At 63.0% G+C, this 20,917-nt stretch overlaps 1 protein-coding gene across 1 annotated transcript in view; it reads left to right on the top strand.

Moving 5' to 3' along the window:
• Positions 1 to 19,761, top strand: part of TRAPPC9 (trafficking protein particle complex subunit 9) — a 762,741-nt gene extending 742,980 nt beyond the window's left edge. Inside the window, exons 22-23 of the mRNA XM_071208051.1 lie at positions 18,429 to 18,652; positions 18,972 to 19,761. Coding sequence (XP_071064152.1) covers positions 18,429 to 18,652; positions 18,972 to 19,139 — 392 coding nt within the window. The 3' untranslated portion in view covers positions 19,140 to 19,761. The remainder of the gene's footprint in view (positions 1 to 18,428; positions 18,653 to 18,971) is intronic.
• Positions 19,762 to 20,917: the final 1,156 nt, after the last annotated feature.

The raw sequence follows: 20,917 nt of genomic DNA, 5'->3' as shown, positions 1-20,917 counted from the left end.
GATGCAAAGGAGCCAGGAAGGTGCGCGGCTGGAGGGGCCGCGACTCCCCCTCCCCGAGACCAGCAAGAGATACCCGGCAGGCTGTGAGCTCAGGTGGCGGTGCTTGCAGTCGCTTAGGAGCCCGCTCCCCAACTTCCGTGGAGGCAGGGCTCAGTGGCTGAGTGGCCCTGGCAGATGGCAGCCCGGAGCCGGCCCAGGTGGGCAGATGTGTGCCAGCTGCCGGGGTGGCAGGGCAGCCGCTTTTCACACGCAGATGTTTACAGGCACCTCCTGGGGGCCGGGCAGACAGCAAGGCCCGAGAGAGGGTGGCCCCGTGGGGCCTGGGACTCTCCTGGGCCTCAGTCTACCCCCCACACCCAGAGGCGGACATGAGGAAGTGACCATGCCCCCGGGGCAGTCGGTGCCCCCACCTGTCCCTCTACATCTCAAGGGACCTTTTCTGCCTTTTGTTTTTCATTTTCAGTTAATGAGAAGCCAGTCTGCAAACAGCCGCTCAGGTCTGCGTGTGCTTTCCCACAGGGCTCTACCTCGTGCCTGGGACGGGGTTGGGTTTCCTCCCAGTTCCCAGCCCAGAATCCAAATCTTAGCCCACACTGAGCGGCAGGGCCCGAGGGGGCAGGCTGCTGCTCCACGGGCGGGGGCAGAGGCGTGAGGGGCCACATGAAGGTGCGGGGCGCGGGCCAGGCCCCTGGGGCCGGCAGGGGCCGAGGGACGCCAGCTGCCTGTGGTGAGCCAAGTGGCCTGCACAGGAGCCCAGCAGCGCAGCCCTCACCTGGGGGTCTGGAGACCTGCGGTGGGGGGGCTCTCATGGAGGAGGGAGCCATGCCGGGCCTGGAGCGCCCTCTCTCAGCCGGGAGCCCTGAGGGCGCACTGGCAGCTGTGCCAGGGAGTGGGATCATTGGGGGCTCGGGCCCTGGGAGCCTTCTGAGACTGGCTGCTTTGGCCCCCACACCTCCGCCAGGCTGGGCCCCCGGGCTGGCTGCCACCACCATCCCCTGCCTTGCTGGCTCTTTGCTCCAAGGATGGAGAGTAAAGGACCCCACTTAACCCCCTCTCCCCCAAGCCACGCGGCACAGGCCTGCCCCCTGCACTTACCCCGGCGGAGGTTATGAGAACACTCGCACACACATGCACACGCACATGTGCACACGTGCACAAGCACACACATACGCGCACGCACGCACGCTCGTCCTTTACCTGCAGACCCAGGTCGGAGGCATACGCTGTTGCCGTCAAGGTCACGTGTTCGTTCAGAGGCAGAGCTGGGGTTCAGCCCAGGCCTGCCAGCCTCCAGGCCCTTTCCTGGCACCCCCGTGGCTCTCTCATGTCCCCTGGGCACACGAGGGTTAACTCTTCAGCCAGCGTTTTTGGTGGGAACGGAAGCCTTGCTGGCCTTTGGCCAAGTTGCACATACCCTGGAAGCCCCAGATTCTGAGTGGCCCCTCCAAAGGGCTCCACCCCCGGCCTCAGACCCCGTCCAGACTGTGCGCCCCATGGCAGCCTGTGGCCTGCAGCCCTGTTGTTTCTGTCCTTTGTCTTCTCCACCAGACTCTAGACGGCGTGTGGGCAGGGGCTGGGTCAGCGCCTCCCACTCAGAGCCAGAGGCCCCAGTGGAGGGTCACACAAAGAAGCTAGCGTGGGAAGGACAGGCCTGCGGAGGCCACGGGGGACAGTGTTTTGTCCCTGCCGACACCATGCCACCCCAGGCTCAGCTGCTGGCCCGGAAGTGCCGGGTCGTGGCAGGCAGCGCTGCCCGTGCAGCTGGTGGCACACACACGACCTGCTTTGCCCACCTGGGCACTTCATAAGAATCAGTATGGAGACCGATGACCCCAAGAGTGTCTGTGGCTGCGGCCAAGTGCCCAGGGGCCTTGGGGAGCTGTGGGGCGGGAAGAGGCTGAGGACACGGGGGCTGCACAGCGGGGGCTTCATCCTGTTGCAGAAGGGGGGCAGTGTCTGGGGGTGGTGGGGTCTCCCGGTGAGCCAGGGATGTGAGGGGGCAGAGCTGGGGCTTCGAGGTCATTGCGGCAAGTGGCGGCGGGAGGGCGCGGCAGCCTGTGGCTGGCAGCTGGAGTCCCCTGCAGGGCTGGCTGAGGCAGGCGCCCGGGGCCCGTCCCAGCCAGCCGGGGCCCAGGGGAGTGTGTGTAACCACGTCCACCTCCTGGGTTTGGGGAAATGCGGGACTGACGGAGCAAGGTGGGGCCTTGAGATGTGCCAGGCGAGAGATGACCTGGGCGGGGCCAGCCCGGACGGCGCCCGAGGTGGGTGCACCCAGGGGGTGTCTGAGGTGGGTCCACAGCCTTGGGGCCGGCTGGCTCTGGGGCAGGCAGCACCCAGGGGCTCCCAGGAGCCTGGCTGGGCCAAGGGAGCAGGATGTCAGACACGTGGCTTGGAATCCCTGGAGGCCACTTTTTTTTTTTTTAACATAGAAAAAATTGTCCAAAGGCTTATTTTTCTTTTGAAAAGTAGTATTCAATTTACTACAGCTAAGTTCTTCTGTAAGCTTTTCAGTTAACTTTTCACACTTTATTACTCTAACTCTAACGTTTTAGCATCTCTTTTAAGGAAGCCTTTTGTTCATGTTTGGCCTATTTATAAGCTTCCTTAAGTAAACTTCCTTGAAGATTTAAACTGTATTTACAAGTATAATATATTTGATTTCATTTTTAAGTATCTCAGTTGTCTGACTAAATAAGCAAAAGTGTCCTCAGTACATACATGTCTCTAATAAATTAAACCAGGAAATGTGGAGACACTTAAGTTCTCTGAAACATTACAGCCTGGCTGATGCCTGGTGGGGTTTCGGGCAGGAGCCTACATCTCCGTGGTTACTCAGCTGGACGATGGGCACTAGAACTTCTCGCCCACCTGTCCCTAAAACAGGCCAGGCCCCTTGCATGTACCTGAAAACGTCGAAGTTGCACACGGTCTCTTGAAGTTGGCCCCCCGCCCCTGAAGTTTGGAGCAGGACCCCAACAGACCCTTGCCACGGCTCTGACGGAGCGAACGCCTGGGACCTCGCCCATGGTGGGCGCATCCCTGAGATCTGAATGGGGCCCCAGAAGTCTTCCAGCCACATGCAGAAGCCTTGCCTCTCCTGGTGCTGCTTGCCTGGCCCTCACAATTTTTAGCTTGTAAGTTGTATAAATATCTTTTCCATCTAGCCCAGCCATCTAGGGATGGCTGGACAGGTAGAAGGGTGGGTGGATGTGTGGTCCTTTGGGTGGAAGTGATACCTGGACGGGCGCTGCTGGCTGCCCACCGTATGCCTGCATGGAGGGCCAGCTCCCTCTGTCCACACCTGGCAGGACGGGCACTGGCCCCATGGGAGCATTTGAAAGCCAGTCTCTCATGTGGCACCGGGAAACCATGTTGCTTTTTTTGTTGCGTCATCTTGCTGCATCAGCTCTCCGTGTGTGCAACACCACTCCTGGGCAGGCCGCGCTTTTTTTTGCGCGGGGCGGCTCTCCATGCAGAGTGCACTCCTTGCACATGGGCACCCCTATGCAGGGGACACCCCTGCGTGGCAGGGCACTCCTTGTGCGCATCAGCACTGCACATGGGCCAGCTCATCACACGGGTCAGGAGGCCCGGGGTTTGAACCCTGGACCGTCCATGTGGTAGGCGGATGCTCTTCAGTTGAGCCACAACTGCTTCCCTGAAAGCCAGTCTGGATCTGGAATTTGGGTCCCTGGGGAACCCAGCACCTATGTTTGCCTGTGGTTATTTCCCAGAGGAGGGCGCCTTCCAGAAATGCTCCTTGACTTTTGCTTAGAACAGCAGCTCACACATCTCCACCTTGTTTGAAAAATGTCCAAACATCCACACTCCTTGCTCCTTTGTAAAAGGAAACTGGTGTAGCCTAGCTCAGGAAGCAAAGCCTGCCCTCTCTGTAGTTTGCCAGGCCTTTGAATCCCCACTTACACCGTCTCACTCTCCTTCCTTCCACCCACCATGGGGAGACCTGCTGCTGAGCTTTAAACAGCTGCCCGGGTTCAAACCCTGGCTCTGGCATTTGCTGTGTAGCCTGGACAAGCTGCCACCTTCTCTGGGCCTCAGTGCCTGCACCTGTGAAATGGGGCTAGCGTTCCTAATGCACAGGGTGGTTGTGAGTTTAGAACAGGCCTGGCCCTGGAGGCTCCCGGGAAGCATGAGCTGCTGCTGTTCACACCTCCACTGCCTGTTCACAGCAGGAGTGGAATGAGACGGGGCTCCTGCTCCTGGCCAGCAGTGCGGGCTCAAGTTCAGGGGCACACGGCTGTGCAGGCCATCGCGGTCTCCTTCTGGGCCCACAGGTACTTGGATGGGGCCCCTGGAGGAGGGGAGGCAGCACAAGCGTGGCTCAGACTCACCAAATCTGCGTTGGAGCCACTCCCATGGCGTGCTCGCTGGCTTGCAGCAGCATCCAGGTTTTCTACCTCTCCCACCCCATTCTCTGGGCTGCCTTCCCGTCACTGAAAGCTCTGACAGCACCCCACCCCACCCCACCAGCACCCTCCAGAGCAAGGTTTCCTTATGCCCTTGGACCTTCTACCCTTCACCCCCACCTGCTGAGCCTGGGTGGCACCTGTTGGTCCCAGGCAGCAGCACCGACAGCCCCTCCTCGAGGAAGCCTGCCATCCAGTAGGCACTCAATAAATACTTTGAGAGAATGAGGGAACGATAGGTGCTTCCCTGGCCGAGGCCCCTCCCCTGTGTTTGCATTTCCAGCCACCCTGGCTTGAATGGCGCAGTCCAGAGAGCTGTCACTGACCTGTTTCTGTGTCTGCTTCCTCCCCACTCCCCCGCCCTGAGTCTGGAATATTCCTTATCTCTGTGTACCCAGAACTGGTACAAATCAGGAGTCGCTGTTCAAATCAAGCTCGGTTGTTTTGTTTTTCCTCTTCTGCAAAATGGGCATGATGTGGCCTCGTCCATCAAATGAGAACATATAAAATGCTCACTGTGAGTTCCACTCCCACTCAGAATCAAATGGCTCATCCCCGTTGTCCTCAGCAAACAACTGGCATTTGCTCTGGCTTCCGCTGGCCCATAGTAGTGGCGGCACCTGCAGCCATGCCCAGCCCACGGGGCAGGCGCTGGCATTCTGAGCCCAAGCCCTTGGCCTCCTCTGTGTCACAGGAATCCCCTCCAAATGGAAGAGGGCAGAGATGGATCTGTTTTAATGCATCTGCAGGTAGCACTCCTCTCTCATGGAGGCATCACGGGGCCCAGACACAATCTTGGGGACCACGCTTGTCTGAAATGGCGCAGCTGCTCTCTCATCACAGCAGCAGCTCTTCGGGCACGAGGGCCAACGCAGTAGCCCCCTGGAAACCATCCTGCTGGTGAGAGTTCAGCAGGATAGGATTCACCTACTAAGTGCCAATGTCTGTTGGGCATTGTGGTCAGTCAAGAGGTAATACGGATTCCCACCTGTGCTCAGGCGTCACTGGGTCCCAAGAGACAAATCCCAGGCAAAGCCTGGACACCCACTGGCTGACTCGGAGTGAGGGGCAATGCCGTCCACAGATGGGAAATCGTGCCTGTTAGCCAGCCAGCCCGTCCACTCCTTGTCTGTCTACACTGAAAGCTGAACCTCAGCCAGAACTACTTGGACAAGCCACTAATAGCGAGTTAAGTGGCTTGCCGATGGGCAAGCAGCTAGTATTAGGCAGAAGTAAGGTTTGAATTGGTCTGTTTGCATTGTGAAGATACAGTCAAGACCTCAGGGAAGCACAGAAAGATTGGAAGGAATAGGGAGGGCTCACGGAGAAGACATTCGTGGATTTAAGCTTCAAATGGTGGGCAAGCGTTCAGTAGGCTTTAGGAGTGGCTCACCCTGCGGATGTGTGGTAGGTGTGGGGGAAGTGGATGATGGATGGGAGGGCGGGTGGGTAGGAACATGGATGGTGGGTGGGAGGGTGGGTGGGTGGTTGGATGGGTGGGGGGATGGATGGATGGGTGGATGGTGGTTGGATGGATGAGTGGGTGGTGGTTGGATGGATGGGTGGGTGGGTGGGTGGTTGAATGAATAGATGGATGGGTGGGTGGATGGGTTTGTGGGTGGATGGGTGGATGGTGGGTGGTTGGATGGATGGGTGGGTGGGTGGGTGGTTGAATGAATAGATGAATGGGTGGGTGGATGGATGGATGGGTAGGTGGATGGATGGATGGGTGGGTGGATGGATGGATGGGTAGGTGGATGGATGGATGGGTGGGTAGATGGATGGATGGATGGATGGATGGATGGATGGATGGATGGATGGGTGGGTGGATGTGTTTGTGGATGGATGGGTGGGTGGATGCGTTTGTGGATGGGTGGGTAGATGTATGTATGGATGGGTGGGTGGAGAGTGGGTGGATGGGAGGATGCATGGAATGCAGGCTAGTATTAGGTGAGTTTGTGAAGGCAGAGCATGTAGTGTCTGGATCTCGTTTCCAGGGTTGGGGACTCAGAAGCACAGATACCTTGACAGGTAGAGGGAGCTGTGGGGTCACCTTACCCAGGGATACTACAAAGCTGAGGTCACTAGAGGTGGATATTGGGAGCCAGGTGGGCAGAAACAGAGGCAGAAAGGTTAGCCAGGGCATGGCAGGTAATCTGGTCTCTGGAAGGGCTTGTTTCTGGATGAGTTTATCTAAGAGCTAAGGATGGATGGCCTGAAAAGTTGGGGTCAGCCCCTGGCGGGCTGGAGAATTCGGCCCCCTTGGTATCTCTGGCCTCCAGACCCCGTAGAGATGCATCCTGTTTGGCTCCAACTCCCATTCACATCACAGCCGAGGAATCCACTGTGATTTCTAGGCCACCCCCTGGCAGAATTGGGCCGGAGGTTTCGGACATGTGGCCGGGCAGGCTAGGGAGGGCCGTCCCCCGTCTGCACTGAGCTGGGCTTGAACGGCCTGTCGCCTGGCCGGGCAGGAGCAGCAGCGGTTCCTGGGGAGTACATGGGGCCCCTGTCCAGCTCCTCTGTGCTGGTCCCCCTGCAGCCCTCGGGCAGGCGGGAGGCCCGCAGGGCTGCCGGGAGAGCGCAGGGCCTCGGCTTTTGGTTTCTCAGGGTGTGCAGTGGCAGCAAGCACCCCGCCTGCCGGTGTATCCTGCTGCTGCTGCGGCTGCTGCTGCTGCCACAGGGAAAGGCTGAGCTCCTGCCGATGGGGCAGGTGACCTAGCCTGCACGCACCCGTCCGTGAGGTGGGGACGGCAGCGCTCCCCTCGCCACGGGCTTCTTGTCAGGACTAAGTGGGATCCTCCACCACAGCAGGTAGCCAGCGCCAGGCAGACAGTAAGCGCTCAAGGGCACGGGAGCTGACTTTGTGGTGTTGCCGCTGCCGGCCCGGGGGCCTTGGGAAGCCGAAGGCGCCAGAGGCCTAGGAAGGGTTCTTGCCACCACGCCACGTGTGGCTCGTCCATGCACTCAGAGATCACGTGGCAGGAGGCCGGGAGCCTCCGGAACTGGCAGGGCCACCCAGGGCCAGCGTGGGCAAGGGTATGGTCGCAGTGCTGAAGGCTTCCCGAGAGGGGTGGCGGGTCCAGGCCTGAGGCCTGAGTCTGCGGGGGCGTGTGGGACCGCGAGCAAGCGGAACTGGGTGGCGCTGTGAGCGCGCAGGGGCTGCATGTGCACAGGGAGCCATTCCAGGCCAGGGGACGCACGTGCCGAGGTCGGGGGGCCGGCGCTAAGTGCATGGGACAGCGCTCCCAGGGCCGCAGCAGGGGCTGGGGCAGGGGTCTTCGGGGTCCCAGCACCTGGCCAGCAGGGCTCACCATCCTGCCTTACGGAGGCCCAGCGGGGGGCGCGAGGGCCCCAGCTGCGCAGTGGGCTGGAGCCTGGCACCGTGCCCCTGCCCGGGCCCCTCCAGTCCAGGCCTTCCCCGGGCCCTCTGGGTATTCCCCAAACCTGCCCCCGCCGCAGGCACATGAGCCGGTGGTGGCCTTGACGTCTCTGCAGAGGCTTGTTGTGGGGAGCCAGACTGCCCCGGAAGGGGCCTACGCACGTGCTCCGGGATCAGTCCTCGCTCGCCTTTGCTCGGCGTCGGTTGGGAGGAGCAGGAGCGGGTCTGCCGTGCCGCCGCGGAGCTGCCAGCATGACCTGCTCCCCGGCCACGTCGGCTGATGCGGGGGGCGGGCCGGGGGCGGTGGAGGAGCCCCTGCACCCGTCCTGGCAGGCCCGTGGGGAGATGCCAGGGCCTCCGTCCTGCCCTCATTCTGCCTCCTGGAGTGAGGCACGAGCAGAAGGCCTCGGCGGGCAGGGGTCCCGGGAGAGCCTCTCCCCAGGCTCAGGGCTGCCGTGGCCTCCTTCAGCACCCCGCGCAGTGCAGAGCTGCTTCCTGGACCCGAGCTCCTCCACTCCAAGCCCTGGCAAGGGGGCCGCAGCCTGTGCGCGCCTCGCTCTTTGTCTCTGCTGGGGGGTGGCTGAGCAGAGGGGAGCAGGGGCCGAGGAGAGGGGGGCTTGGCTAGGGTGTGGGGCAGGCCTGGGAGCCGTGGGCCCTGGGGGTCCAGCCACCTGGCTTCAGGCTCAGCCCGGGACTGGCCACTGGAGCCCAGCAAAGCCTGATCGTGGCTCCGTGTACACCAGAGCCTGGGGGTGCGGGGCACCCACCCAGCCCTTGGGACACTGCCCATCTGTCGGCGGAGGCAGGCTGCCCTCCAGGTGGGGCGTGTGTGAAGGAAGAGGGAGAGTATGAGCAGGCAAGGTGGCGCTGAGCTGGGCAGACAGACTGGGACAGGCTCCCAGGCAGGGACATAAACGGCCTGTGCAAAGGCCCCGTGGCACGAGACCCACCATGCAGCCTCTTCTGCTTCGTCTTGGACCCTACTCCACTCTGACCCTCAGTTTCTTCATCTAGGAGAAGAAGGAACCCCGATCCCTGCCAGTGCCCCTTGCGGTGCCCGTGCACAGGTGCTGGCTCAGGCAGACAGAGAGGTCCGCGGCAGAGAATGACATTGTGCGGGGAGGACGGGGCTTGGTGCGGAGCTGTGGGAGCAGCAGGCGGGATTTGCATAGGCAGCAAGGATTTTCCCTTTATGTCGACAGGCTCGAGAGAGGATGAAAAATGAGAGACTGAAAAGGTAGAGGCATTGCTCGAGGACACAGGAGTCGTTTTAAATCCTCTGCTGTTCTCAGAAAGATGTCTTTGCATAATGCCACCAGCCAGCAGGCATGTTTTCCATTTTTTTCTCTCGCTTTTTTTTTCCCTTTTGGTTTATTTTCAGATATCTGAGTGCTTGTCCAAAAAGAGCAGGTCGAAGGAGAAGGACTCAATATAGTCATTGTCTCCAGCAAATGAAGAGGTTTTCTTCGCAAGGCGCAGTAGGGCCTCCAGGGCCCTCCACGGCTGATGGCGTGCAGCCCGCTCGCTGGTCCTGCGCGTCTCCCTCTGAGGGCCCGTGAAAGTCACAGCTAGATGCTGTAACAAACAGCCCCGAGGCCCTGGGAACGGGGCGCACCAGCCTCCTTTGGTTTTTGTCCCACTTGCGCTCCTGGTTGGAGGGCCCTTCCCCAGTGCCTTTGGGGGCCAGGCTGGCCCCATCCCACGGCCCACCCACCCCGGCCCCTCCCACCACTGGTTCCGGTTCCTCTAGTTCCAGTTCCCCCTCCACTCCCCGGGCGGGTGGGGGTCATTTCCGCCACCTGCCACGGGCCACACTCAGCCTGTGCTTGTGTCTGCACCCAGCTGCCAGGGCTGGGACCACAGGTGCTGGGTGTCCGGGAGAAGGCAAGCTGCTCTGTCAGCACCCAGCCAGCCTCTGCCGCCAGAGTCCCCCGAGGAAACCGAGAGAAGGTCCTGTGGAGGGTGTGCGAGTGGGGCCCGGAGGTGCTGAGCGGGGCGCCCCGCGCCGAGGGGCTGGGGGCACAGGGAGCAAGGCTCTCATCCACGGGGTAGGGGTGAAGGGGCACAGGCTCAGGGCAGGGAGACCGGCTTCCCATCCTGCCTCGGCCACTTAGAACCCGAGATCGCCTTCCCCATAAGTGAGCAGCACCCTGGGCTGCCGCCGGGCATCCTGGGCTGGCCCATGGGGGCAGCTGCCGGTTGGTGAGCGCCTTCATCTCCGGGCTATGGATTTGTGGATTCAGGCTCAGGGAGAGGACCCAGCAAGTGAGCTCCTGACTCTCCTGTGCCATCTGGAAGCTTCTGGTCTCCTCTTTGCTCCTCGTGTCTGCTGGTCCCTAAGAAGGGGCACCAGCCAGGGCCGCAAGTCCCAGGGCCGCCAGGGGACCCTGGGCTGGGTGAGGACCGTTCCCCGTAGCTGGCCCAGGTTCCTGCAGGCCAGGGCAGGCCCCGCCCTGCCCGGTCCTTAGCTGCCCTGACAAGTGTGACGATGCTGCCACCTCCCACGTGCCAAGCACCAGGGTGTGCCAGGAGCCGTGGCCGACACCGGGCGAGGACGTACTCAGCCAGGCCCCCCTCTGCTCTCCAAGGCGTGGAGGCCAGGGGCCCCCACGGCCGCGCCAAGCAGGCAGCCTGGCCTCGCTCTGCACCCGCCCGCGGCCCTCGCTGGCCGCCCTCCACGGGCCCTCCTGTCTCCCCCACTCTGCGCACCCGCCCTCGGGTCGGAGGACCAAGCAGAGGCTCCGGCTCCAGGCGCAGGCCCTCGGCTTGGTGCAACCCCCTCCCCGGGCTCAGGCCACACCCCTGCCAACCTTGAGCCCGCGCTGCCCATGAATCCTGGCCGCCTGGCCGCGGGCTGGGGGCCTGACTCGGCGCCAGGGGCCTGTGGTTCCACGCCGGCAGCCCGACCAGGGGCCAAGCAAGCCACGGGCGCTCGCGGCCCTAGGCCAGAACCTGCGCGGCTGGCGCAGGCGCTCCCGGCTCCAGCGCTCAGAGCCCGCTGCCCGCCCGCTCCACCACGCAGGCCACGCTGGACGCAGCGTTCCTGGGCACGGCGAGCCGCGAGGGAGCCAGGAAGCCGGGGAGGCCCTGGGCGAGGGAGAGCCAAGCCACGCAGGTCTCCTCCCAGCCCGGCTTGCCTTAATTTTAATTTAATTCCCTTTAATCTTTAATGAAAAGTTGTAAAAGTAAATTATTTACCCAAGAGAGCCGCCCGGCTCCTCGGGAGCTCCTCCGACTGCAGGGTAATTACACGTGTGGGCCGCCCGGCTCCTCCGCGGAGCCGCAGTGGCTCTCAGTTCATGAACTCACCAGCTGCCGCCGGCGCGCCAAGCGGAGGCGCACCCCGACCCGTGCCGGAGGGCGGGAGGGGCCCGGGGAATCGGGCCCGAGCCCCCTTCCCCCACCACTCCACCCAGCCCCGGCCCGTGCCACGTCCGCGCCAGCCTCCGCTCCAAACAGGCGCCCTCCGTGGCGTGAGCAGTGGGCAGGGCGAGGGGCAGCGCCGCGGCCTGACGCCAGGCTGGGCACCCGCTTCACACTCAGACCCCACCTACCTCCCGTGCCCCTGGTGTCATCGTGTTCTGACCTCTTTTCTAAACCCTCTCCTGATAGACTGTAAAATGGCAATATAAATTCTAAGGCGTCTGGCTCTAGGAAAATCATATTTAGCAGAGTTGGTGGAGACGTGGAGGAGCGGGCCTGTGGGAGAGCCCGTGTGAGCGTGTGCGTGTGAGCACGTGTGTGTGAGTGTGACCAGAAGACAGCTACCGAGGGCCAGCGTGATGCTCTGGATTGGTACTTAGGATCGAGCTTCCTCACAGCCAAGAGAAAAGGTCAGTTACTTGGCTTGAACTGATCAAGAGGGAAACGCCCCCAGCTGACCGAGGCACCTAGCCACTAGCCAGGCTGGCGTTCGAGCAGGTTCCCCACTTTTTAACGGGTAAGCGGAAGTCACGGGGTTTTATTCTGGACCTGCCTGTGCCTCCTACAAAGGAGGCGGCAGGAAGCAGGAGCTGCGGCCGCGCCTCTTTGGCTCAGCCCTCGCCGCGCACCGAGGCTCTGGCTGGTTTTCCCATGAACTTCTTCTGCCTCATCTAGAGAGTGACAAAGCTCCTTGATTAATTCTCAGGCCAAGCCTTGCCTGAATCAAATCTGACTCTAAAATTTGAGCTCACCAGAGATTGATGTCTGCTGGGAAAATGTGTGTCTTGTGAAATTTACAATTTAAATGCGCTTTAGCTGAAGAAGACTTGGGAGAGCCTCAAACATGACTCACGTGGAGCGTTCTAGGTCTCCAGCTCATCTCTTCGTACTGCAGGTTCTTAAGTCTTCTCAGACTTGTTTTATGCAGGATGCGACACTCGCCTGTGAAGTCTCCCGAGCAGCCCCTGCTGCTTTTAGTCCCCAAAGCTGTGGGCAGGGCGGCGACCAGCCTCGCTCGGGTTTTGGGTTCTGGGGAAAAACAAGCCTGCGAGTTCCCGGCTTCGGGCACTTCATCCAGAAGAAGGGCATGGGCTGTTGGAGAAGCCACCTCCTGCCAGAGGCCCCTGCCCCTCGCTTTTACCAGGGGGGCTCCGTCTACGAAACGGAGCAAGGAGAGCACCTGCCCTGCAGGCTGTTTGGAAACTGAGGCCGGGGCCTGGCACCCAGCCGGTGCCTGGAGGTGGCTGCGCTGGTTTCGTGGGACTCGTGACAGCAGCCGGGCAGCGTGGCTGGAGCGGGGCCCGAGCCCCTGCTCCCAGCGATAGCCGCGTGGTCACTCCCCAGGACTGTGCCTCTCCAGTGACCTGCCACCCCCTCAGCCACTCGCTAAGCGAGCAGGGGCAGCAGAAGGCAGCACTTGGCAGAGTCCAGTCAGAGGCCTAAAAATAGCCCGTGTCTGCCCCCCAGCCCCTCGGGGGGGCAGGCGGGGAGCCGAGGCTAAAGGCCACGGCTGAATCAGAGACCCCCGTCAGGGCCACCCCCTCCAGGATGGCCCCTGGGGCCACCAGCACACCCTGCGCTGACTCCTCATGCACCTCTCCTGTGGGACAGCCTGTGGGCGCTCCCTCCCCACAGGGACGACGGCACCCCAGGCCCAGGCGACCTCAGTGTCCTTAGGCCACAGCAGACACGGCAGCCCCTGTCCTCTTGGCCCCCCCCGATGGTCCTGAGAGCCGTGCTGGGGGGGTCGGGCCGGCAGGGACCTGGCCTGGCATCAGACACCGTAAGACCCGCGTCACCTCCTTGGGTGGCACCTATATCCCCTCCCTCCCTCACCGCATGGCCCCGTCCGCTGGCCCCGCCGGCCTCCTCCTCGGCCAGCAGAGCGGGGGGTGGCCAGGCCTCTCGTCTTCTATTTATAGCCTGTGTTTCCGCAGAGCCATCGTCGTGCTGTAGCATAAGCGCAGCAGGGTTTTCAAGAGGAATTCTGGGCCTGATGAAATGACATCCGTGACTCTGGCTGATGCTAAACGTGAAGGAGCAGCAGGCGCCGGGGAGGGAAGGCGCGCTGCGTGCAGCCCTGATCTAATGCTGGGAGAGGGGAGGTTTCAGTCTGCTCCCAGGAGCCGCCTCACCATGTGAAATTCCCTTGCCAGCACCTTCCTCCCGGAAGGCATCGGGGAGCCCAGGGAGGGGTCTGGCGTCCTCGTGGACCGGGGAGGCCACGGCGCGGCTGCTAAGCGGCGGCCAGGTTCAGGGCCGCTCACCGGCCGCTCGGCAAACACGAAACGCAGCGGCACCGCCCCTTCTCGGTGTTAGGGAACCACGGGGAGCCAGACAGGCCAGTGCCCGTTTCCCTGGAGCTCCCTGGGGAGGAGGGCCACGGGCAGTTAATAATTAGACCCCTGCATAAACAGGGCGACTTCAGATAAGCCCTCGAGGGCCATGCAGAGAGGAGGGGCAGGACGGCCTGTGAGGACACCACAGAAAGGAGCCAGGCCAGGTGGAGGGGAGCAGGTGCAAGGGCCCTGAGGCAGCGGAGCGCAGGCTGGGGTGGGGCAAGTGGCCTCAGCCACGGGCGGGAGACACGACTCAGGGCGGGCAGGCTGCGGGGTCCAGGGTCAGGGCTGGAATTTGATCCTCCCTTCAAGTCTAAGTGTCAAAAAAGACTTTGGGGAGGGGGTGTGAGCGCAGGAGGGGCACGGTGTCCCAGCACTTTTGCATGACTGCTCTGGTTCCTCCCCAACCTTTGAACTGCCCGAGGGCAGGTGACACCTGCCACCTGGGCCTGGCGGCCCTGGGCACGCGGTGAAATGCTCCTTAAATCTCAGTCCCGGCAAGCTAGATCCAGAGCTGGGTTGGGAGGTAGAAGCGGACGTTCCTGGAGCCCCGGCTCCTACAGTGCTTTCCGTAGGACTTGACCTCTCAGGCAGCCTTTCAGGCGGCAAACTGCGGCCCAGAGAGCAGAGGCTCCTGCTCAGTAATGTGTCGTGGAAGTTGAGAAACTGAGGCTCAGAGCGGGTGAGAGTGGGGAATCACCGAGCCCAAGGCGCTCGGAGGGGAGCCTTGCTGGGAACCGCTGCCTCCAAGGGGTGCGGCTGAGCCCTGGAGAGGAGGGGCCACGGGGGGCCAGGCCATGGCCTTGGTCAGTGGACAAGAAGTGGACAAGGGCAGGGAGCCCACCGGCCCACCCTGGAGGCCCCGGGGGAGCTGACCCCGCCCACCCAGGACATCACACTGAGGTTTAGCGGGGAGCACAGTGAGCCCCGCCTGCAAGCCCTGGAGGGACCCTGCAGGGAGGGCAGTGCCTGCCTCCCACCCCCCTGGCCACGCCCCCACTCGCCTGCCCCCATGCACCTGCCCTGCCTGGTGCACTGGCCCCGCCCTAGTGTCGGCCCCACCCTGCCCCCACGGCTGCCACCAGCCTTGCCACGGCTGAGCTGTGCGTCCCCACTCGGGGCAAGGGGGACCCTCTGCACCACCTCCGGCTCTGGCAGGAGGAGCCCTCCGTCCCCTGAGCCTGCCCTGGGCAGAGACGGGAGAAGGCAGGCAAGTCTGGGAGGCCGGGCTCCCAGCAGCCGCCTCCTCGTAACCAGGTTCTTGGTCATCAGTGGCAGTTTAGAAGCCGGGGCAAGACAGTTTGTCTTTGAGAAAGTTCTGAAAGTGGTCTCCCGGCTCCTCTCCGTTTGGTGGTGATGAGCCAGGCTTCTCCTCGTGGCCCAGCTGCTCCGTGCACCCTCCTCAATGGCTCCCCTGGGGGACCAGGGCCCCACGCCCCAGGCTCAGGACTGCGGTGCTGAGGCAGCAGGAGCCAGGGCCTGCCCTCCCAGAGCGCAGGCTTGGCGAGGCGGGCGAGGACAGGGGCCCTGGGTGCGGGCCGGGCCTGAGCCCCAACCCGGGAGGTCAGTGTTATTGTCCCAGTTCTGCAGATGAGGGAGTGGGGCCCCTGACGGTGGAGGCCTCTCGGGATGAATGGCCGGAGCCCGGCTCTGTCCACGTCCCTGCCCAGCTGGCCCCCCCAGGCCTTCCGTCAGAGCCACAAGCCCCTCGAGAGAGAGTAAGTGGGAAGGAAAGATTCCCTCTGGGAGCCGTGCTCACAGGAGAGCAGCCTTGCTGGCCGGGCAGAGAGCAGCGGCCACCCTCAGCTGGCAGCAAAAGAACAACCAGGGAGAGCGGAGAGGTCAGGGCCAGCCGCCCTCCACTGGCTTGCACCTACTTGTCTCTCTGCCTTAGCATAACCCGCTGGCTCTGACTCCTGCTCTCTCCCTCTTCCCCCATTTTATTCAAGAGGCTCAGCTTGACTCGCTGTAGGCAAACATTTGCTGAGGCCTGTGGCCAGTGCAGGACGGTAGCACCCATCTCTCCCCACCCCCGGGTGGCCTCTAAGGCCACCGCACAGAGCCAAATCTCATCACTACACCGTGATGTTTTCTCCATGTCTCAGGAGAGGAAACAGACTCAGGAGGGAAGTTTCCCAGCTGGGGACGGCCCAGCTCAGGTCCCTCCAATTCTCACTCCAAGACTCAGCAGAACCCAGCAGCCAGGGAAAAGAAGAGCCCAGTGTTCATGCCCGAGGCCCTGTTGGAAGTGCTGTGGATACTTTTTTTCTTGTTTGTTTTTATTTGAAAAGGTCATGTGTATCACATTCATTTGGTTTCAAAAAGACTTTGAGACTTAAGTCTAAGGAAACTGCAGGTGGGGACTTCGGACCCCCAGGTTATCCCAGCCTCTCCAAGGCTCAACTCAGGGGTCACTATGCATCAAAAAGTATAGGGTGCAGCAAAATCTGGGTTTTGAGGGCAATTGATAGCCCTCGATGCATATATATATATATATATATATATATATATATATATATATATATATATATGCAAAAAGAGACAGCTGTCCTTTCTTGCAGGCAGCCCACCTTGGTGCCATCCCCAGGCCTGTGTTGAGTGGGGGGCCACTAGCCTGGCACCACAGGGAGCCCCTCACAGTGACTCAATTCGGTCAGACCTTGGCTGCCCTGTTCCCACATCTGTGACTGTATCTGGGAACACAAATCTAAAACTTAGGCCAGTGTGAAGTGTTCCCATCAGAGTTATTCATACATTGACAAGGGGACACAACCCAGATGCTGCTGGGTAAGTGACAGTTCCTTCCTCCAGTGGAATCTTCTGTGATCTTTAGAAAAGGTTCTCACAAAAGCCACAGCGTGGGGCAGAGAGCAGGATGCAAAAGTGTGTGTCAGCTGCACCTTCCATGGAGGCAGATAAACAGAAAAGACGAGAAGGAAATATTCACCATAACGTCAAGAACGGTGGTCGGGCGGGGCTGGCGTTCTGAGGGGATTTTTAAATTTTTTATTTTCTAGAAATTTCTAGAATCTTTATAGAGACTTATTATCTTGAAAAAACAAAATTTGGGGGTGGGGGCTGGATCAGGGCAGAGCAGACCACCCCACTCCGTCCGTGGCCTGTGCAGAGCTGCAGGGCCTGGGCCCTCACCCCCGGCCTACCCTCCCGGCTCCCACACTCTCCAGCCTGCCTCTGCTCCCTGGAGGTCTGCTGGGCACTGAGTGCCCCGGGGCCTCCGGCTGCCCTTGCCCCTCTCCTCCAGCCTGCGCCTTTGCAGCACTGGCAGCCGCTCCGCAGACCCCGCCCCTGCCCCCCTGCCCGGTCCCTGGTCCACCCCAGGTTGGCAGGTGCAGAGCCCCCCCCCCGGAGCAGGGGCGAGGTTCTCCTCACGACGAGGCACTGGCTTCTTTAAAAAGGAAGAGCCCCAAGCTCCCCCCACCGGGACCCCGCCCACCCAGCCATCTGCCCCCTGCAGTGCTGCACCCCCACGGCCGGCTCGCACCCCATCTCGTCCCTCCTGGCCCGGCCTGCGGGCCTGCCCGTCCCTCCCCTGACCTCCGGGACCCGCTCAGGGCTGCGCCCTCCTCACCTGCCTAGGCCACCCACCTGGTCCTTGCCACACCCCGGCCATTTGGGGGCCCTGCCCATCCCCTCCAGACCAGGGGCTTCTGCAGTCGCTGACCTGAGAGGGAGAAAGGCGTCTGAGCGAGTGGCTCGGGTCCACTCAGGAGGCCCCACGGAGGGGCCCCCGCCCACCCGCAGCCCCCGCGCCTGGCCCTGGTTGTTGGCCTGCCTTTGGGAGGAAGAACTCTTTTCAGGGGGTGCTGAGTGCAGGCCACCCCCCCGAGCCTGCGTCTCCCCTGCTGTCCCCGGCCCCTAGTCTGCCCACTGCCACCCTCTGCTCCCCTCCTTTTCCTGCCCCCAGACTCCCGGATCCCGCCCTGTGCTGCCGCAGAGGGCCTGGGACGCGCAGACGCAGCCTCCGGGCACCCCAGCCTGCAGGGCTCTGGCCCAGGCCATCCTGCTGCCAGGCCTTGGCCTCCTTGGCTTTCACGGGCGTGGCAGCGCTGTGTGAGTGACGCGGCCGGGGTCCCCTGCGCTGCGGCCCGGGGGCTGCTGCGATGAAGCCCGCAGGCTGGCGGCTCACCACAGCAGGAAGGAGTCCAGAGTCCCGGGCCAGGGCCTGCTCCCCAAGAACCTGGCAGGGGCTTCTCCCAGACATCCTCTGCTTCTGCGTTTGCAGACGGCCCGCTCCTTGGTGTCCCTTGGCTCTTAGAGGCATCTGTCCCTCTGTCTGCGTGTCCCTGCCTGTCTTCCAACACTTTCAGAAGCCTTCAGAAGCCTGCCTGCCTGCCTACCTGTCTACCTACCTGTCTACCTGCCTGCCGGGCCTGCCTACCTGCCTGCCTGCCCACCTGCCTCTCTTCCTCTGCTTCCAGAACCCCATATTAGAGAGGGCCCACCCTCATTCAGCTTGGCCTCATCTTGACTAATCACATCCTCAAAGACCCTATTTCCAAATCAGGTCCCACGCCTGGGGGTGGGGGTGGGATGCGAATGCACTGCGACCCCCTGTGCTCACCTTTCCTTCCCTGTCCTCTGGAGAGCTCTGGACGCCGTGGCCAGGGTTTTCCCTTCCAGGCGGGTGCCAGCAGGAGCGTCTGGGAGGCTCAGGGACCCCCGGTGGCACTGGGCCCTCTGGGCCCCTCCAGCATGGCAGACCCCCGGCGTTGGAATCCGGTCCCCACACCTGTCCCCCCAAGACCGCAGAGCGGGGGCGCGGGGCTGGCTGGGTCGCCGGTGGGCACTCACCCGGCCTGGTGCAGCACCCACCCTGGCCGCCCTGTTGCCCTGCAGATGTGCTGGTGGACGGGCAGCTGTGCGACTGCGAGGAGGCCACGGCCTGCCGTGTGGGCGACCCCGTGCGCCTGGAGGTGCGCCTGACCAACCGGAGCCCACGCAGCGTGGGGCCCTTCGCGCTGTCCGTGGTCCCCTTCCAGGACCACCAGAATGGCGTGCACAACGACGACCTGCACCACGCCGTCTCCTTCGTGGGCTCCAGCACCTTCTACCTCCAAGCGGTACGTGAGTAGTGCAGGTGGCCCCAGGCCCCTGCCCCCTCCACGCCTCTCCTTCCGGGCCCTTGTTGACATGAGTGTCTTCATGCCACCTTTGCCCACACTACCCCTCACATACCTGAGTTCTCTGGACCCCCCAGACTGTCTAGGGAGGTAAATATGAGCAGTTCCTTTTAAAGAAGAGCCTGAGGCTCAGAGAGGCCCATCTGGGCAGCTCAGCTGGAAGCCTGGAGCTGGCTGGGAGAAGAGGCAGGTTCAGTGTGTCCGCAGGGCTTCCAGGGGGCTGGGGGTCTGCGGTGACGCCCTCTCTTCCTCTCCTCAGGTGCAGCCGGCAGGGGAGTCAGCCTGCCTCGGGGCCCTCCTCTTCCTCTACGCCGGCGACTTCTTCCTGCACATCAGGTTCCACGAGGACAGCTCGAGCAAGGAGCTGCCGCCCTCCTGGTTCTGCTTGCCCAGCGTGCACGTGCGCGCCCAGGAGGCACAGGCCTGAGGGCTGCCCGCCCGGCCCCGCGTACGAAGAGGCCCCAGAGGGGACCGGAGAGGTGAGGCTCAGCCTGTAGCCCTCACCACACTGCAGTCGCCAGACCCCAGCCGCCCACCCCAAGCCTCCTCCTCCTGCAGCTGCTTCTCTGGGCTGCACATGAGTCCCCAGACGTGCAGCCTCAGCCCCTGCCCACACTGTCCCCAGGCCCCTCTTCCAGAGCCCCCGGCCAACCCCAGCGGACGCCCCCCCCCAACCCAGACTGGGAGTCCCTGCGCCTGTTTCCTGGCCCCAGGTGAGGGGCCTCCCCTTTGGCACTGGGAAGCAAGGGCCGGCCTGGGGGCGGAGCCTGGCCTGGGCGGGGGACCCCCCCTGCCCCCAGCCCTGGAGTCCCCTGGAGGCAGGTTCCTTCCTCTGAGGCCAGAAGCCCCTGTGCGCAGCCCGGGCAGGAGTGGGGGTACCACCAGGGCTGTCAGTGCCAGGAGGGGCTGCCTCCCTGTGCCAGCGGCCGCCCTCTGCCAGCTGTACTGGGCTGCCCAGTGCTCTCCTGACCCCTGGGCTCCAGGTGCCCTGGACTGTGTCTGTCTGTCTGTGACAAGCTCTCCAATAAAGGCCCTGCCTTGGCCCGCTGCCCGCCTGCGTCCGTGCTTCCGCTTGCCCAGCAGCGCGGTCAGGGCTGCTGTGGGGGGCCAACGAAAACGGCCACGAGCCCCGGGGGCGGCCGGTGGGGCCTGCGCCTGTCTCGGTCCTGTAGCGCCCCTTCTAGCCTCAGCCCACGATGCAGCCCAGGGCCCTGCCTCGTGACTCCTCCAGGGTTCCTGGGTGGCCTGCCCCCGCTGTCTGCCCTGCAGCCTGGCTCCTGACCCCTCTGGAGGGCTCCCACTTTGGCCCTGGGCCCCTGGGGTACCCCGAGCCCCTGGACGGCTCTGCCCTCTTGGCCTCTCCCGTCCTGCACTAACCTCCTCCAACCTTCACGAGCAGCGACGGGCAGCAAGGAGCCTGGAGTCCCCGGCTCTGACCCCAGGGAGCAGGGGCTGCCATGTCCTGACCCCAGCCCCAGCTGCCGACCCCCGCGAGGGAGCCCGGCTGCCCCAGCGCCCTCCCTCCACCCCCGAGCGCTGCCCCGCAGTCCACACCACTCCGGCCCCCCCCCATCCCCACAGAGCCCACCCACCCGAGCCTGGCTGAGCTGGGGCTGACTGCCGGTGACGCGGGTTCCACTCTGAAGCTCAGAGGGAGACCATGGGCACCCCAGGTGCCAGGCAGGGGTGGGGTGTGGGGTACAGGGCTGACTCACCCACAGGGACCGAGGGGGACAGGTGGGCATGGACAGGGAGAGAGGAGGCTGGAGGAGGACAGAAAGGGACAGGGGACATTGGGGACAGAGAAGCATGGAGGAAGATGGCGGGGACAGAAGAGGATGGAAGAGGACAGGAGGGTGGAGGGGACGGGTGAGGGATGCGGGTGCCAGCTGGGCACGTGACCTCCTGCCAAGGCTGCCAGTGAGGGGGCGTGTGGGCCGTTTCCCAAACGGGGTGCCTAGCAAGGGGGCGGAGGCTGGAGCTGCGTGGCACTCTGTCCCCCAGCCGTGTACCCGACGGCACCTTGTCCAAATCTACACAGCGCTGCCAGCCGGCCTGTGGGCCCAGGGCCTCTGCCTGCAGGCCTGCTCCTGACCAGGCACTGCCCTGCAGTCCCCTGCTGCGCCCCAGCCCCGCTGCGCCCGCCCCCTGCTGCGCCCCAGCCACGCTGAGCCCCGCCCCTTGCCGAGCCCCGCCCCCTCGTGA

The sequence above is a fragment of the Dasypus novemcinctus genome, chromosome 14 (genome assembly GCF_030445035.2).
Source record: "Dasypus novemcinctus isolate mDasNov1 chromosome 14, mDasNov1.1.hap2, whole genome shotgun sequence".
Classification (NCBI taxonomy): Eukaryota; Metazoa; Chordata; class Mammalia; order Cingulata; family Dasypodidae; genus Dasypus; species Dasypus novemcinctus.
This window is presented reverse-complemented; position numbering and strand designations above follow the sequence as displayed.